Source organism: Diadema antillarum, unplaced genomic scaffold (assembly GCF_040938485.1).
Source record: "Diadema antillarum isolate AM-2024a unplaced genomic scaffold, OU_Dant_1.0 seq00000076_RagTag, whole genome shotgun sequence".
Taxonomy (NCBI): Eukaryota; Metazoa; Echinodermata; class Echinoidea; order Diadematoida; family Diadematidae; genus Diadema; species Diadema antillarum.
Window position 1 is genome coordinate 487,111 of NW_027271170.1, and position 18,653 is coordinate 505,763.

The 18,653-nt window shown below is 38.5% G+C and overlaps 2 protein-coding genes across 2 annotated transcripts; one reads left to right on the forward strand and one right to left on the reverse strand.

Annotated features, from left to right (window-relative positions):
* Window positions 1-298: 298 nt before the first annotated feature.
* Window positions 299-3,458, reverse strand: LOC139726030 (uncharacterized). Its single transcript, XM_071637112.1, has 3 exons — window positions 3,193-3,458; window positions 2,297-2,454; window positions 299-1,017 (listed from the first exon to the last, which is right to left on the reverse strand). Exons 1-3 carry the CDS (start codon window positions 3,387-3,389, stop codon window positions 299-301), a joined length of 1,074 nt encoding a protein of 357 aa, XP_071493213.1. The 5' UTR covers window positions 3,390-3,458.
* A 633-nt stretch (window positions 3,459-4,091) lies between these two features.
* Window positions 4,092-12,002, forward strand: LOC139726031 (uncharacterized). The gene is made up of 4 exons (XM_071637113.1): window positions 4,092-4,273; window positions 6,936-7,077; window positions 8,405-8,595; window positions 11,102-12,002. The coding sequence occupies exons 1-4, from the start codon at window positions 4,092-4,094 to the stop codon at window positions 12,000-12,002; spliced, it is 1,416 nt and encodes a 471-aa protein (XP_071493214.1).
* The last annotated feature ends 6,651 nt before the right edge of the window (window positions 12,003-18,653 follow it).

Below are 18,653 nucleotides of genomic sequence, written 5' to 3' on the forward strand. Positions count from 1 at the left end.
AAGTACAGTCAACCTTGCCCGAGTCAAATCTATTTAGAATGGAGAAATAGAGCTCTTAGACTTAGAGAAATTTGACTTACGAGGGATTAAAACCAACAGAATATGAAGAACAGAGGACTTGAAAAGACCTTCGACTCGGGCATTTATTCTACTTATGCAAGGTCAACTTAAGCAAGGTTATCTGTAGCATCTTTCAATAGTTCTAAGAAGACATGTCCTAAGGCATGATTGGTACAAATACACTGACCTTTTATCATGCACACATAAATCAGTATGGAAGGACTGTAATCTCTAATCTTTACTGACCAGACCCAGAATCTCCATCATAAAACTCTAACTGCACCGCGGTAATAAGGTTTCCCTTCTTAGAGAATGTAAAGTTAAGCTCAAGAGGGCGACCTTCCGTCTCGTAGCACTCCACTACTACCTCCTGACCAGGACGAGCTTCTCGCATGAACATAATAGAGCAGCGTTTGAGGTCATACGCGACCAGCTCCTGGCTGAAGGCTGAAAGGGCGCCCTCTATGGAGGCAAAGCTCCCACAATCCATACACATTCGCAGCATGTCTGCTTGATTGAGGTGCGAGTTGAAATCGGTGTCACTCCAGTTGACGATGAAGGAATGTTTGTAAGCATTCTCTGGCTTGAACTCCAGGTCAAAGCCTTTTGGTGGGGCTTCCCGTACGTTTGTTGGACAAAAATGTTTCAGATGGTGGGCATAGGGAGCAGGTCGTCGCACTTTCATGTCCACTGTCACCATCTGAATGGTGTATGTAGCTAGCTCTTCATTGGTGTCCGGATCTACACACTGTGTATCCCAGCATACAGTGCTCTTCCCAAGAAAGCTGATCCTGGCATTGAACTTGAGGGCGTGATCAAGGTGTAGTCTCCTCTCCAGACCTTGTGCGAAGTTCATCACAGTGTTGCGTGCAAAGACGGAGGCCTCCTCGAATTCTACATCGAACAAGTTCAAACTGCCCTCAAAGTAATCTGCCATGCACCATGGGTTGATTTTACCTATGAACAAGAGAAACAAGAAAGTACATGTTCCTTCTTTTTTTCTTTTTATTTCTGAGGGACCCTTCCCCTTGCCACAAAGTCTGTTATTCTTTGTGCATTCTTTTATTATTTTTTTTCCAGAGAAACTTAATGGCCCGAATTCACGAAGGTGGTACAAATGAAACCATGGTTTAAACCATGGACAAAAACCATGGAACCCCAAGTGTCGCATGGAGTATTTCGTTACGAAATTGTTCCTTTCGTCGACAAAATGACCATTTCGTTAACGAAATTATCATTTCGTGGACAAAATGTTGTCATGTCGTTACAAAATAATCATTTCATCGACGAAATGACTGATTTCGTAACGAAATATTCCATGCGACACTTGGCGCTCCATGCTTTTTGTCCATGGTTTAAACCATGGTTTCTTTCGTACCACCTTCGTGAATTCGGGCCAATGTGGGTAGACATGTCTCTTTTAATACACCTGTAGCCTTACACAGAGTGGGATGTAAATATTTGCTGGGAAGGTTAAAAATACAATGTCTAATAAACATTTTCTGTTTAATTAAGCCTATCGTTTGTTATGGCCCTTGATCATAGTGCATTTGATTACAAGCAAAACTGATATAACTTTTATGGTACAAATGTAATTTGTCACACCATATGTAGTTATCTATTTTTTGACCTGTAAACAAGCTGTATGCTGGAGCCAACTCCTGCTAAAAGTCTTCAAATCAAAATGTAACTGTAGGATTAGCATCTTAGCACTTGCTACAATCTCAGCCTTATTCAAGTACCGTTTCTATCATAAAGCTTGTAAATGTACAATATACACATCCACCACAGTAATCATGCATACATGCATGCACTTTGAGAGACAGTTGTCTTTCTTTTCCATGTTTTATCAATCCCTCTCTCTTACCCTATATAAAAGAAAGTTCATTTCAACCATATTGTTCTCATAATGTAGGCCTGGAGTTAGATTTAGTGGTCAGCTGAGGAAGAATTGTGAATTATGGGAAAATATAAAAATCCATTTAGTTCTTGAGTTGTAATTAAGGTCTAATTTTGATGCAACCATGACAATTTCTCCGATGCACTTAATTAGTGCAAACTTCAAAATGGTTTGGAATTGCATTTTGAAAGACTGCAAGAAAGAATATGACATTGATTATTACAAGAAAGCCACATCTGCCAAAACAAAAATCTGTGATGGTTTCGATAATCCATTGTAAAAGAGCCATATAAAGTAGTATTTTCAATACAAATTACAGTTTGTAAGCATCTCTACCAAATTTGTTGAATTCCCCATAGCCCAGGTCCTTGTTGATGTAGGATTTCACGAGATCGGTTTCTTCCAATTTGTTCTCCTGGAACTGTTTCATCAGCTTCGTCCATTCCACAGGAATGCCTGGGGAGGATGCCAGAGTCCTGATGGGAAGACTGGTCCTGGAAGATAATGTAATTTACAGGAAAAACAGATAAGAAAAGTGCTGGAAGTTATGAGAATACAAACTATTTGAATCAGCGTCCATTGATTATCATAATAAAACTACTTTTGTTACTGTTATTTTGGTTTTGAATTGTCCTAATGCTATTTCGTTTTCTAGTCTTTTTGTATGAATGGCGCCAGTGCGCTTAGAAACACCTAGCCCGACCAGACGCTGTCACTACGCTATAGAGACGTACCATGTACAGCGACTGGGCTGTGTATAGTTAAGAAACACCATGCACCAGTAAGCGCCTATACAAGTAATTATGCATTATTATTATTTATTGACCCTTAAAATGATGATTCGGATTGCATTTTGATAATAGTCTGAACCTTGTGCATGGCTGCCATGATGAATAATCATTATGCTAATGGCAATGATTAATTAACAACAGCAATAACAGTTAACACTAACAGTTAGGCTCTAAAGTAAAAGTCTAAGTTAGACTTTCTATTTCTGTCATTATCAGCACAATCACGACACAGGAAGATTTGAGTGCACTTTCAGTACATCAGTGCAGTGTCAGAGGATTTATTCTTTGACAAATATAATCTACACTTAACAGGCTTTTTTTTTTTTCAACACAATTGTGTTTGAGTACAAGAGACTTCTTTTTAGCTTTCCCCTCTTTTCCCCCTCTATCAACGTAACGATACACCTGCTGCACCCGCTACCGCTACCCGCCATGCCATACCTGTACGCGGCCGGGGCCGCGGGGCACCGTGGTGATGCGGGGCATATCTCGTACATCAGGCCTGGTCCTAATACCGGCGATTTACGACAGACCGTGGACATGCTGTAAATGTTGCGACCCTGTCGTCTAGAACACGCAGAAGTGGCTAGAAATAGCCTGGAATATATACGCGACATGTTGCAAACGTTTACTAACATTGTAGAAATGACAAAGTCAAAGATGACTGAATTTAAAAGAACTACTACTGTTGACAATGGGAGCACGGGTGTGACTGAAGCACTGACGTGACTTGGGGGGCCTACACGACAAGCTTTACTTCATGATGAAAATCCCTCGTATTCAGGGGTCAGTACAACAATTAAACTAGCCTTGCCTGGAGCCGAACCTAACGCCGGAGAAGCTAGTCTTTTGACAGGCGCTTAAGATGAACTGTATCAGCAAAATTTAATTCTGGCCTACAATTTTTCATGTATTGCAAAAAATCTTTCTCTTAATGATAAATCATGAGTAACATAGCTAAAATAAAGCTTATTAAGCCGTCAAAAAATCTTATAAGTAACGATTTTTGCTTTGAAAGCAACTTAAAAACCTCTTGCGGCCTGATAATAGGCCAAACTAGCCAGTTTGCTAGCTTTGAGCTAGTCGTTGCATGTAGGTATGGTGTGCATTGAGAGCAAGCAGTGCACAACGCGGCACACATGAACACACCGTATAGGATGTGTAGACGATCGGTGACGTTCACGCGATGCACGCACGCGTGTTGTACCGAGGTGCGCCATGAGGAGAATTGTGGGATTTTTTTTACTATTTTTCTCTGTAAATTCTGTTCTGTCCACATCAGTAAAGTCTAGGAAAGGGATGCCAGAATTTCAGAGTATTTGACTGATTCAGGACTCGACATGAATAACGCCAGCTTATTTGGTATCTTCAAGAAGGTCGTAAAATTGACGAAGGATCCCACGAATGGCTGCCGTGTTGTGCAGTCCCAGCGACACTTCGCTCTCTCACCCCGCTACCTCGGGCGTCTGAAGAAGGGAGCGTTGGAGACATTGGAAGGCGAAATAGGGCGATACTCGGAGAGGTTCGTAAAATTCCAGTATGGACGTCGTGTGAAGTGACTGAAGTACTCAGTTTACTCATTTATGACTTGGCAGTTATAATGTCAACGATATGCTCAGACGCTATTATTGCTAGATGCTACCATGCCACCCTGCCCCTGGCCCTGCTGAGATTTGTTTAAATAACTTAATTTTAGTGCCGTGCCTGCCTGCTTTCTGGCTTTCCATTTTCACACCTGTCATGGGGTGGATTAACTGCAACAGCCGCCACACGCAGTGTGGCGGCTGCGCCGTGCTCCCATAAAAGATCTTCATGTTGAACAAACGGGTGCCTTTGCGGCGCTATATTTTCTTAATTTTTCAACAGAAACTACTAGGAATACTTACATGGGTCGATGAAACCTAAATGACTATCATCGGCGACTGTTTGATGCATTTCATTGCTTGTGATGCACAAAATGATGTCTTATAAGCAGCTCACCGATGTTCACAGAATTCACAATCACTTGCACAAGCGCACAGAATACTTGAACTAACATAAGCGAATCTGCGGGGAAGCCGCCAGGACCGCGCCTGGCGGCGCGGTCTCCGGGGCTAGGGGTGGATATGCTACTGCTACATTACATATGCTGGTCATTAGCAGGGCACAGCCACTTCTACAGGAGAAGGTGTAAAATTGACTGATCTGTGCATACCTAAATTCTATTGTTAACTTAATTGTTTTACAAAATTAAGTATCCATAGAGTTCCAAATGTTATGTAGGTATAGTATTCCAGTATTTAATTAAGTAAGACACAATCAGTATATTATCTTGCTATCATCAGATCATGTGACAAAGTGAAGAAAAAAAAAAATCTACCCACCCAGATGGATGAACTGTAAAACGTGTTGGTTGACTATAAAATGTATGTGTATTGTGTAAGTTGAAATGCGATCAAGTTGTAATATCTGATGTCCCTTTGGCTTTATTGGATTAGAATTTGATGAGGTGAGAGGTTGACTTTTAAAGTTTAACATGCGAAAGTTTGCTGTGGACGGCAAGAAATATAATCATGTTTAATTGTTGTTTGATGTGCTTTAACCAAAAGAGCCAATACCAAGCTTGGCATTCTGAACAGATCCTTTTCTAGCCTGAATGAAAGAGGATGGCTTAAGCTCTACTAGTCTATCATCTGACCCACACTAGAATATTGCAACTTAGTATGGTGTCCTATGTTCAAAAGAGATGAGGATTTGTTAGAGAAAGTGCAGCAAAGAGCCACACGTCAACTTCCACATCTTTGCCACCTGGAATATCCAGACAGACTGAAAGCCCTGGGTTTGGAGACGCTTGCATACAGGAGACAAAGAGCAGAGGTTCTACAAATCTATAAGATCATGAACAGGATTGACCACCTTGATGTACACAAATTTTTTCAATTGGTTGATAGCTCCAGAACCAGAGGCCACTGCATGAAAGTCAGAAAACCCAGATCCAAATATATGTTGCTACAAAAAAAAACCTTCTCTGTTCGTAGTTGTAACAATTGGAACTCCTTGCCAGACGCAGCTGTCAGAGCAACAAGTGTTAATCAATTCAAATCTATCCTTGAGAAACACTGGAACAGCCATCCCCTAAAGTACAGCCCATATCAGAGGGATAGTGAAACCTGGAGGGGCAAATAAGCAACGCTTTACGTCTCTACATCCAAGTAAACTCCAAGTAAACAGTACACAGAGCACAGTCACTAGTATGCCTCAGTCATAATGCACAGTGGTGGCCTGTACTTTTTATTGAAAGAAGAAATGTTTGTCATTAACCCTAAAAAGACTGGGCTATTTTGGTAGCTCAAAAGACTGGGGGGGGGGGGGGGGGGCCTAAAGGGCCCCCCCTTAAGATCTCAGCCGTGGATCGCGCGATCGCCGCGGAAATTTGCACAATGGTAGTGTGTGATGTAATCTACAAGATCGTATATTTAAATTTTCCAAAATAGTCTTCTTTTATTTTATTTTGATTAATTATGCTAATTTATGCGATAAATCAGACTTTTTTATCTAAATCACTAAATAAAGCTCCAAAAGTGCTAATTTTTGGTCTAGATATTCTTTGTAGCATTCTTAGCAAATGTACTTGAAAAAAAATTCGGTATCAAAATTAATTTCTTATTTATTTTATTGTTTTATGAATTTCTTATGTATTTCTCTGTTTTTTCGACCTTTTGTTTTTGTTGTTTTTTTCAGCAAAATTTGTGGCAGACCCTTTTTGAAGCATAATACTACTATTAAAAACAAATTGATTTTAGCCATTGAGAGTAAAAATAAGCATATTTACAATTGTATATGAACCATGTGATAAAACTCAATTTGTATTGACTTTGTACACAAAATCACATTTTTGAGCCATTTTCGGTCTCACATGCATGTACAAAGAGTTATGTAACTTCAGAACCGTACCCCTGGGCGTCACAAATTTGGTGTCAAAATGTGTGGGAAACTCGAAAGAAAAAAGTCATAGAGCATCGCGGCGAGAGCATTGCGTGTTGCTGAGTAATCGCGCGAAATGTCGAGGGGGGGGCCTTTTAGGCCCCCCCCCAGTCTTTTTAGGGTTAAACCAGCCAGTATGTATGGTAGTGATCCATTGTACCATCAGTAATAGTATCATTGTCCCTCTGCTCTCTCCCTCTCTCTCTCTTTCTGCTCTGTAGCCTACAAGCCATCCCACTGGCCTACACAGACCTCAAGTTGCTGCAGTCAACAGGCTCCATTTTTGATGATCAGCCATTTATTCACTTTGATGTCACATTCAAAGCTGTTGTATTCCAACCAACGTTGGGTTCAGTTTTGAAGGTAAGTGGATTATTCTTAAGATTCAATGAAGCATTGTACAAATTAATATATAAATATTTGAATATATATGATTTTGCAAGAAAGCAAGTTTATCAGTGTCACATGTTTTGCAGTGTTATGGGAAATACATCTCTTAAATGTACTTATCATGTCCTTTCTTTCATTCTTTTCAACATTGTGCTCAACCATGATAAGTGAACACCAAAATCGATAAATGTAAGAAATCTGATGGTTCAGGATTTTATGTAAATCTTCTTAAATTCTCTCTCAGTTCATACAGTGACTTCTTACTACACTTAAAAGAGAAAATCATTTTCTCGATTGTTCTAGAAATGATACTCTTGTTTAGATCATGTTGTTTCACAGCAAAGTTACTATTGGTTCTTATCTTTTTTTCCTACACAACACATGGCTGAAAATAACTTTTTATAAGGCGATTTATGAATCATTGTTGCAGGATATGATGTCTATCTCGCCATCAATCATTTTTTGACAGGGCTGCAGAGGTATTGGCAAACATGAGCTCTAATTCTGTAAGCCTTCAAAAGAGATACACCAGCCAAAAATGAGATGCTCCATTCAAACAGACTTCCCTCTGCTCAATAGAGAGTCTTATCTTTCACTGTGTACATGTATGAACTGAAGTATTGTTCCATTAAACTTCATTTGCAATTTGTTTGCCATTGCCTACATTCATATTGATATTTGGGCTGTTTCAAGTGTTTCATGCTGGCATTAAAGCTGAGATACACAATATGTAGGTCTATGGAGCCTTAAGATCTCATACAGTAGAATGCTGATGTTATATTTATTTCACAGAAAATGAGGCCACTATTAAAGGGAAGGTAAAGTTTTAGTAGAAACTGTTGATTCAGACTTTAACTTTTTGCAAGAAAATAAGAAACCTCTAATAAAATATTAAAGAGCATGCAATTCTGAAAAGAGCATGCAATTCTGAAAGGAATTCAAAATTCATTTGAAGAAAATTTGTTTTGAAATGGCAGACATTCAAAAAAAAAAATCAAAGTTAACAAAGTGGTCCTCATAAAAGTGTGTCTAATCTTTTATAAGGACCTCTTTTTGGATATCTAAGCCATTTTACGAGAAATAAACTTTGAATTCCTCTTAGAATTGTAGGCTCTTTGATATTTCAGTGGGTTTCATTCAATATCACCCCCCCCCCAAAAAAAAAAAAAAAAAGAAGAAAAGAAAAAAAAAAAAGGAAGTTCGAAACTTGAAGCTCCAACTCAGCTTAAAACTATACCATGCCTTTAAACTCAAATATGTTGCATTTCTCTTAATTTTAAGTGTCTGTGATTTGTTGCAGTGCCAGGTAAACGAGTATGCAGGCGATCATGTCAGCTGCTTGGTCCATGACTGGTTCAACCTCTCCTTCCCTCTCCACGACCCCGACCTGGAAAAGAGGTTACCTCGTGGGTCAAAGGTCATGGCCATGGTGACCCACATCCAGGCTAAAGATGGTTTGACAGCCATCAAGGCCACGCCTACTGGTGACAGGTGAGACACTCTCTCATGGAATGTGATTTGAGAAACTGTAAAAATTGAAATTTTTGTGCAAGTTACATTGTAGATAGTAAGAACACTTGCACATGTTCGTAATGCAGCACTGACAAAAAGTGTGTCAGTTTTGTAAGTCCATGAGGAAGTGTATGTTCTCTACTAAGTCTAGAAATGGTATGAATAAAAACACAGTGTTCAATAGAATTTAAGGTAGATCAGGCCTGTTATCTTTTCTATTTTATAAGCAATGTCAGGCCATTCAGTTGAAAAGCAAACAATTTTCAATGAATGTGTATGATTTAACCTTCATTATGTTAGTACTTCAATCTAGTGTTTCTTATTTTCACCCCATAATCAGATTTTGGGATAAATTCTGGTAAATTGCTTGTTTTAAGTATTTTGGAGCAAAGTTATCTCTCATTAAAGTGTTCTCACAGATGGTATTGTATTAGGGGGTAATGCACATTGGAAACAGAAAATAACCAGACATCCCTGAAATTGACCCTTTTATCTTGGAAATTCCCAAATACACAAGAAAAGTTGGTGGTACAGAAATGCATTCAAGTCCAATACAAATAATACCATGATTCACATGAAGTATTTTATTTCATAAGTCTCAAAAGAGACTACTACAGTGTATGTATAATGAGTAGTAACAGGAGAGTGTGCATGCCCGTCCAGCAATACAAGTGTATGTTAGTGTTCGTTCAAGCGACAGGAGGTTCTTAAAGGGAGGAAGTCCTGAGAATTTTCACTGTATGATAATTAAGAAGAGTAAAAAATAGAACCTTTCACAAATTTATACACGTGGAAAGCAAACACTGTCTCTGTACGCGATTTTTAGAAAATAATTCCTGCAAGCGATCGTGTAAGAGCCTGCCAAAAGGTGCAACGTCATTGATGCCCTACTCTCAAGTTGACAGCCGTGCCTCAGAAAACCAATTTAAGTGTTCAAAATGATCATATCTGATTTTTTTAATAAAATGTGACAATATGTGGTTTTATTATTTCCAACAAAATATTTCAAGCTTATTTATAATTAATATGAAAATAAATAGTAAACATGTATTTATAAATAACTAGGGAGCGTACGCATGACAAGCAGAACACGGCTGGGAAGAGTTGTGCCTCGGTGACGTCTGACTCTCCGCCAAGACTTGCTCATTAGCGTATTCATCATGCAGATTCACATTTTTTCAATCAAAATTTCCGAGCTTATTTGATGATTTGAAAGTTTGTTTTTGGTGAAAGTAGTTCATTGGAGGTACCAACAACGACATATTTTTTTGAAATTCGTGAGGACTGCCTCACTTTAATGTCAAGAGCTTGGTGTTCTCCACATCCGCCCATGCTGTTTAGCAGGGGGAAAACTTCATGTTCTGATATCAGTACTGTGTAGAGGTAAATAATTACAGGGGAAACTCGGTATAACGAACACTGCTATAACGAGATATCGGTTATAACGAGGAAATTCTCTCGGTCCCAAATTTCCTTCCACACAAGTCTATGTAAAATGCTACTCTTATAGCGAGATCGGCTATAACGAAATAACTGCTATAACGAGATAAATTTTGTGACTTCCAAACAAAGAAAAACATAGTAAATCAAACCTGCTATAGCGAGGTAAAGCAAAATGCCTTCGGTAAAGCTTACTTCGCCTGTGCTATCATCTTCCGAGATTGTAAAGCTTGATGCGCCAAAAACTGTCTTGTACACACATAATCATTTTCTTCAGTGCACTCCAGCTAGCACTGCATGTTGTACGTGTGAAGTGTGTGTGTGCACGCACACTGATACATGCAGAAAATGTGGTGGGACGGCCATATGTATACATGACATCATCATGACGTTTAGAAGGTGTGAGGCAATCTGATGCTGTGATTGGCCTTCTACTTAGGGAATTCCCCATCTTCACACACACGCAGTCATAATGTACATACAGAATGTGTCACATACACACACAGCATTGTGCAGACCATATTCAAGCTTTCCACACAACACACACCCATACGATAACCACATACCAATCCACAGACGATCTTGATACAATCGCAAGCTATATAAATTTACAAATTCAAACATCTACAATTAATAAGAAACACATTCTTGATATTGGATTTCCTTGGCGAAAAACATCTTCTTACCCATAAAGGTGAGTAATTCCCTCACACACAATATCAAGTTATCATTATTGATTGAAATATGATGGGTAGTCCCACATGTGCAAATTAATGTCTTTATTTTATGCCTTCTTTTATGCCTACTGATATAACGAGATATCGGCTATAACGAGGAAAATGACTCGGTCCCGACCATCTCGTTATATCGAGTTTCCACTGTACTCTATCTGTTATGAAAAGAAAAAGAAACTCCCACTAGATGATGTTGTTAGGTAATAGAAATGATAGTGGTATATTGTATGTAATTTGTCGGAAATTGGATGGTTCATGAGCATTGACAAAAAAGTGTTGCATTTCATTATGTCTTGTTTTTTTTTTTGTAGGTTTCCAGAACTTCAAGGCTCTTCCAAGCCACCTGTCATAGTCCCCAAAGAAGAACCTTTGGATGAGGTGGATGCAGGAGTTGGACAAACATTCACTGCTCTGGACAAGAAGCAGAAACATGACAGTGGATTCTTCAGCAACCCAGAAGAAAGCTTCTCAGAAGTCATGGATGATGACGCTGAGAAGAGGAAGAAGAAAAAGAAGAAAAAGAAAGAGAAGGAAAAGTCCGACACAGAGAGAACTGATTGTGCGATTGGGATTAAACAAATCAAAGTAGAACCTCACACTGAGGAGATCTGCAATACAGAGCGACTCTCTGCCAGTGAACAGAGGGATGTTAAAGTTGAAGAGGGAAGCAAATTGGTAGGAGAAGGAATTCAGAAGAAGAAGAAAAAGAAAAGAAAAGAAAGAGAGATGGATGGTGGTGATAAAATCTTGATGAATATCAAAGTAGAGGTAGACTCTCCGGAAGATAACGACATTGCTATGAGCTGTAGGAAAGGCAAGAACACAGTGACAAGTGAATCAAAGCTTTGCGTGAGAGGAAGCGGGATGGAGGAAAAAGAGCACAGTTTGGAGATTAAGACAGAAGAGAGTACTGCTGAATCACATCAGGTGAAGAAGAAAAAGAAGAAGAACAAGGCAAAAGACATGGACTGTCCCCAAAGTGCAGCACTGATCAGAACGCCCAGAGATATGGAGGATGTTCTTGAGAGCAAGGTGCAGAACAGGCCTACAAACCTTAAACGGACTCATAGCCCACTGGCAAATGACATGAATGGTTCAGTGTACCATTCTGAAAGGACTACGCAAAATGAAGTGTGTAGGACCAGGGATGAATCTTCCCCTTCCTTGCCGAAAAAGAAGAAAAAGCATAAACATCAAATGGAATGGGTGTGATCTTTTAGACATCCAGACATCATCTCTTCTCGTGGCTTCCTCAATGTATAAAATGACTGAAATTAAGTAATTTTTTTTTGTATGTTTCAAAAGGGAACTAATGGGAAAGAGCTGTTTGTAGGGCATGGGAACATCAGTGATGGTTCCGTAAAAAGTTTGAGCCAAAATCAGACAAATATACTCATTCATTGTGTCCAAGGCAAACCACAAAATAGTGCTGTGAATGTCAATTGGCAAAGAATATATTGGTGTTGTACACACTGTCCCAAAGTCCCCTGCACAGATAGGATTCAGCTAAACATCTGTGTGACCCCCAGCTGTATTTCTGGCATGGATGTTGCCGTCACATAGCCAGGCCAAATGTCTTTGTCCATGAATGTTAAGAGGTATACTTCTAATTGCCCTTTGCATTCCCTCAATATTTCTCTAGTTTACTAATGTTGTTCAGTGCAGCTCTTGTGATAATTGTACCCAATGTGAATCTAATCTAATCTGCATATGAACATTTCTGACACTGGAAGTGGCACCCAAAAAAGTTGTTAGTTTGTTGTTGTAATTTTTTTATTTTTATTTTTATTTTTTGCTTGTCAACTGATGAAACCTGGAAGTGGCATCAGAAATATAAACTACCCTCCCCCCCCCCCCCCCCCCCACACCCACACTTTTGAAAACTTGGCACCAGCCATGGCATGCACACTATTGTATGTCCATGTGTGTCATACATTTATTTAAAAATGGGTCTTAAATCTCAGCAACATGATTGGCTGATTGTCATAAAAATATTTTTACCAATCCAATAGGAATCCACATCCATTAACATCATTGAGCAGCGTGTCAGAGAGATTCTTTTTGAAAGAAACTCTGCAGATAAATTTGTGCAGGGCTGTGCAATGATCCGACACATTTCATGTACATTGAAGTACATTTTTGCATCAGGCACAAGATAAGAAAAGAAAATGAATATTTGCGATTTTAAGTTTATGCTTCCTCTTTATAAGACATATACACACATGTATTTCATGATATCAGAAGCACTCATTTACTTTGGAAACAGATTATTTTAAAAACCTAGTGCTGCAAAGTGGCATTCCACTGTTAATGCGTACATTCAATTCTTGTTAATCAACTCAAACCTGTGCAAGTGTACTGGCACATCATGTATTGAAGGCAACATGAACACCAGCGCTCAGTTTTCTTGTGTTTTTTTGTTTGTTTGTTTGTTTTTTGTCTTGTTCTTTTTATGCACATGTCACATGATAACTTCACCCCTGTAATACAGTCAACTTTATGTAAGTACTTCACCCCTGTGATACAGTCAACTTTGCCCAAGTACTTCACCCCTTTGATATTGTTAACTTTGCCCAAGTCCAATCTACATGTATTTGGACTGAAGAAATAACTTCGACTTATGCGAGGAAGACTTAAGGTTGGCTGTAGTTACAAAGAGCGATCCACATTTAACAAGGATATTGGAAAATTAAGCCCTGGTAAATGACATTTTTCTAGCACCTCAATCCATGAAGGGGCAATTCAATTTTAGGCTAGCTGGTAATTTGTATAAAAAAAGTCATCAAATGAGTTTATGAATTGAGGAAACTGACATTCGTGCTTACATTAATGTCAAGTGATGGATTCATGTGATTTATATTCCTAAAGAATTTTGCGAGAAGGGAAATTGTCATGTGATTCTAGAAAATCCTTATCCTCCCAGTAGATCAAGTATGCAAAATTGCAAAACCTAGAATGTTGGTAAAATGAAATTTAGTCAGTCATAAAGGTCCCATGATTTTCTGAAAGCTGTATAAAATTCTATGGCAGTTATTCACTTATATTTTAGATTTACCCATAATCAAGAAATCATTTAAGATGAGGGGAGAGTTGGCCTCGGTGTGAAAGGTACCTGAGGGAAAGGATCTGTCAGTGGACAAATCATGTGCATGATTGGTTTGCCAAATTTTATTTGATGCGACTGTGGCAAATTATGTTCAATAAACTCTCCATTTATTACTTGGAAACATCTTGTGCAGTATTCCACTCATTTGATCTTTGGATATATTGGCTGTTAATTTGGTGAACTCATTCCACTGTGGTGCACCAACCATCATACTGTAGTTGAATTTTCCACCTCATTCTTGTATTTTTTTAAACTGACTTCTAGTACATTTTGTTTCATTTTGATTTCATTTTACAGTTACAAGTATGTAGATGAATCGAAATTCTGAACAGCATTATGAAATATGATTTTGTAGGAATTTTTTTATCCCTTGTTTTCTACTGTGTATTCGACCGGGGACCCGTTTCATAAAACTTGTTACATGTATCAGTGACAAGTTGTAGTAGTTGTTACAAGCTACCGGGTACTGAAATTCTTGCATCCGACTGGCTAAGAGCAAATTTGTCATAGAAATGTGGCAGTTGTCACTGATAACAAGTTTTATGAAAGGGGGCCCAGAAGGCTGAAGATATCGTGTGTGAATATCGGTGACAGTGTGAAACCAGAGCCATTGATGCTGCATCAACTTCATGTTAGCCTTTTGCAAAGGCAGCTCGCAATAATTTCAGCACACCCACACAGCGTGCGAATGGCGAGCAGCGATAGTAGCTCGCTCCCATCCGATCTCTGTCTGTGTGCGAGTCCACCGCCTGCCATATGCCAGTCCATTGCGAGCTGCCCGTGCAAAAGGCCAAGTTCATGTATCCATGTGGATACGTAGTATTATAAAGTGAAGCAGGTCCGTATCAAGTGATTGGTCGAGAGTATACAGGCATTTATTTTGCCCATCATGTAATATTGCTTACAAATGATCAATAGCACTTTCATGTTGTGATGGTTAACAGGCGAGATTTCATAGATGAGTACATTCACACACACACACACACACACACATACAAAGGCTGTTGTGGAATTTAAATGCCTTGGGAAGATGTAGATCCAGTAATGTGTGGACTTTGAGATGAGGGTAGGCCCCTACTCATAATCTATCAAATAAAATGGATCTGCTTCATCATTTTATAGAACAAATACATCTTCAAGCAACCTTCAAGCAACACAAATACATCTTGTAATACACAATTTGTGTAGGCATTAGTGTACTAATTAACCACACTTGGTACCTTCAATCACAGTCCAAACACCTTTGACCATCACCTTGGACGTTTTAGACTGTTTGAAATGTATCTTGCATGGTTATCTCTTACTAATGCTCTCACTGTTGTTCATTTTGTACATGGCCCATTCTCAGTAAAAGCGTTCAAATACGGAATTTTGGTGTCGCCGACATTCCATGACAGTTTGCGGTTCCCTGAAACCTATTAGATACTATTTAAATGTTTATAATATATCACGAGGACTTTATTTGTTAAAAATAAACACGATCAAATGCGGTTGTCTGCCTTTTTGTATAAAATTTTGCTGTTAAACTTCGTTAAGACCCCCAAAACGCAGTGTCGCCGGCTATTTCAGAATTATGTTTTATTGCTCCTCTCCGTCCACAAACATACTTTCCAAATATCATTTTCATGGACGATGAGCATATCATATGTGCTAATCACAATACTCAAAAAGTTCCAAAACTTTTATTGACTTCTTTTTTTATAGCCTTTTGAAACCTGTCGCCAAATTCACCGCCAGATACGTTACCAGTTTCTTTAGTGTTACAGCATTGCGAAAATAACAAGACTATGCAATGACCCTGTGTATATGAAACCCTGAGGATATACTTCATACACTGCAAGTACTTAGATTTTTTGTGCAACAGCTCTTTATTGAGAATACGGTACAATGTTTGAAATATCGGTTTTCTACACTTTTATTTGGACAGATACGTTACATACTTTTCACGCCACCCACGGCGACAGATATTGCAATATCAAACAAATTGTATATTATACATTACTCCTCGGAATGACGCATCGATTCAACATTAAAGTTTAGTACAAGTGAGAAATATTTGGTAGATATCGCTCTCATAATAATATGATCGACCATATACGTTACCACAGATACGTTACCCCAGATACGTGACCGAATTTTGCTCATTGGTCTTGTGCTTTCTGGGGATCAAATCTGGTCAAAATTCATCCCTACACATTACATGCTTCGTTTTGTTGGACCTCAGGATTATATTCTTACACCAAAAGGACAGAGAGGTGAAAAAGAGCAACACTTCCACATGATTTTTCTTTGTGCGTCAGTGTCTCACAACTTAATGCCAAGTTTTCCGACAGATACGTTACCACATAATCAAAATGCTGAAAAGAAATTGTAAATGGTTTTACAAACAAATCGTTGTGTGCTCATAAACTCCAAAGTTCTATTCTATAAAACCCAGCCACTTTCATATTCTATGCAACAACTTTGAACGTTTATTTTACAAGACGAAGCTAAGATTCAGCATATCAGTTTTTTGCTTTTCAGATTTAGCAGATACGTTACGTATAATTCAGGGCACCCACGGTGACAAATAATGTTATGTAAAACAAAGTGTTTATAAAATAATTCTGCATAGAATGACGCTTCCATAAAAAATTAAAGTTATGTTCAAATGAAGAATATTCAGTAGATATTGCTCTGTAACTTCACCGACAGATTCATTTACGGTACGCCAGATACGTTACCAAACTTTGAAAGAGTAAAAAGTAGTTTATGAAACGCTTCCGAGAAAAGTTCCAGTGTTCTGTTGCATTTTTATTCTAGTGTTTTTCAAAATATGAAGAACTACTCAAGATTCATTGATAAGTTGAACAATTATTTATTCATTTTCATTAAAAGGAATGAGCCAAATACGTTACCATAGGTCAAACAACTGTTTAGCACATCGAGTTCATAGAGACTGTACCTACTTCCTTCTAAGTGCCTGCAAAAATATATATTTTAAACCTTGTTTGCATTATCCATCAAAACTTAATGAATATTTATAGTCAGATGGATAAATACATTCAGACGTAAGATGAGAATATTCTGTGAATGAAGAACTCAGCTTTCACATTTAGGGCTCTTTTCCACTACATTTCATAGTTTAAATATTACGTACAATGTTTAAAATGGTTAATTTGGGCTTACATTATTCATTTTTACATCAATTCATGAGGTAAATAATTAAACAGGTGATATTTATTAATTCATACACAACTAAAATTATTACTTATATCTTACCAGATACGTTACCAAAGGTGATTCGATGTTTTTCAATAGTTATTTCCCCGGGAAAGCAATTCATATTTGTTTCCTGTGGAAATTCCAGATCGGATCGTTCCCTTTGTATGATTTGTGGGATTCGAAACTTTATTTGTAAGCGAAATTTGCAAAAAATACAAAGTGAATCTTAAGGTTATATTTCATTTCAGCAAAAAGCATATTTCAACCTACCACACAGAAATAATTTCTACCAATTAGCAAGGGATGACAACATCTTTACCTCTTGAAAAATCCCAATATCTTTAGGGGGGACAGATGTCTTTTCCTGAACAGAAATTGGATCAAAACAATAAATTTAATTCAGAGTTAGGAGTCCATTACAACATGTAAATTTGCGGTAACGTATCTGATTGGTGATCAAAAATCATATATGATGCTCTATTTCAATTCATTTTTACTCAATGAATGGCCATCATTTAGAATGTTCCACTTTTTGTTTCGTATTTGACCGGTTTTGAAGTTTCCGAAAACACATCTTTGAATGTATTACTTTGTGGTTGATTTTTCGGTTTTACTCACATGGAATTGAACACTTAATCTGAGAATGGCCCACATGTATATACAAGTGTAATATAATTCAAATCACTAATGTTGTACGGCTGTGATAAACCTTCCAAAATTACCTGTATGATTGTATTATCAGTATCACTACCATCTTCACCTCCACTCCCACCATCATCACCATTACCACCATAATTACTACAGTACTACCATCATTGCCATCATCACCACACCACACCACCACCACCACCACCACCACCAATACCACCACTATCACAACTACCACCATCACATCACCACCATCATCACATCACCACCATCACCCCACTACCACCACCACAACCACCACTACTACCATCACCCCACCACCACCATCACTACCATCACACCACCATCACTCCATCACCACCACCATTACCCTTACAATCATTACCACCTCTACAACCACCACCACCATCACTAGAATCACACCATCATCACCCCACTACCACCACCACCACCACCACTACTACTACCATCACACCACCATCATCACCCCACCATCACCACCATTACCCTTACAATCATTACCACCTCTACCATCATTACCATCATACCACCACCACCACCATCACCACCACCACCACCAGAATCATCACCCCTGGTGACCAATACATCATACAATGGGGCATCCTACTCCATCCCTCTTCCTTTACCAACATCAATGCTACATAATTTGGGAGTTTGTCACTGTCAAGTACAACACTGAGATTCATAGACTCTTCTTCCATTTATTTTTAATGAGCCATAACATTATGCACAGAAGAGTAGATACACCGGATAAAGGTCTGGACTGTTTAACATATACAGCCATTGGGTAGCAATATCTCTTCCATTTAGTAGGAATATTACTTTGATTACTGTCAAGCGATGAGGTACAGTTCAATGAGTTGCCTCTTGTAGACACACAATAT

Bases quoted from the DNA above. Each gene is read 5' to 3' on its own strand.
- LOC139726030 (XM_071637112.1), bottom strand. From the start codon at position 3,389: ATGTTAGTAAACGTTTGCAACATGTCGCGTATATATTCCAGGCTATTT. The intron at 2,455-3,192 runs GTATGGCATGGC...ATTATCTTCCAG, and splicing joins GCGGCCCCGGCCGCGTACAG to GACCAGTCTTCCCATCAGGA. The intron at 1,018-2,296 runs GTAGAGATGCTT...TCTTGTTCATAG, and splicing joins TGGGGAATTCAACAAATTTG to GTAAAATCAACCCATGGTGC.
- LOC139726031 (XM_071637113.1), top strand. From the start codon at position 4,092: ATGAATAACGCCAGCTTATTTGGTATCTTCAAGAAGGTCGTAAAATTG. The intron at 7,078-8,404 runs GTAAGTGGATTA...GATTTGTTGCAG, and splicing joins CGTTGGGTTCAGTTTTGAAG to TGCCAGGTAAACGAGTATGC. The intron at 8,596-11,101 runs GTGAGACACTCT...TTTTTTTTGTAG, and splicing joins GCCACGCCTACTGGTGACAG to GTTTCCAGAACTTCAAGGCT.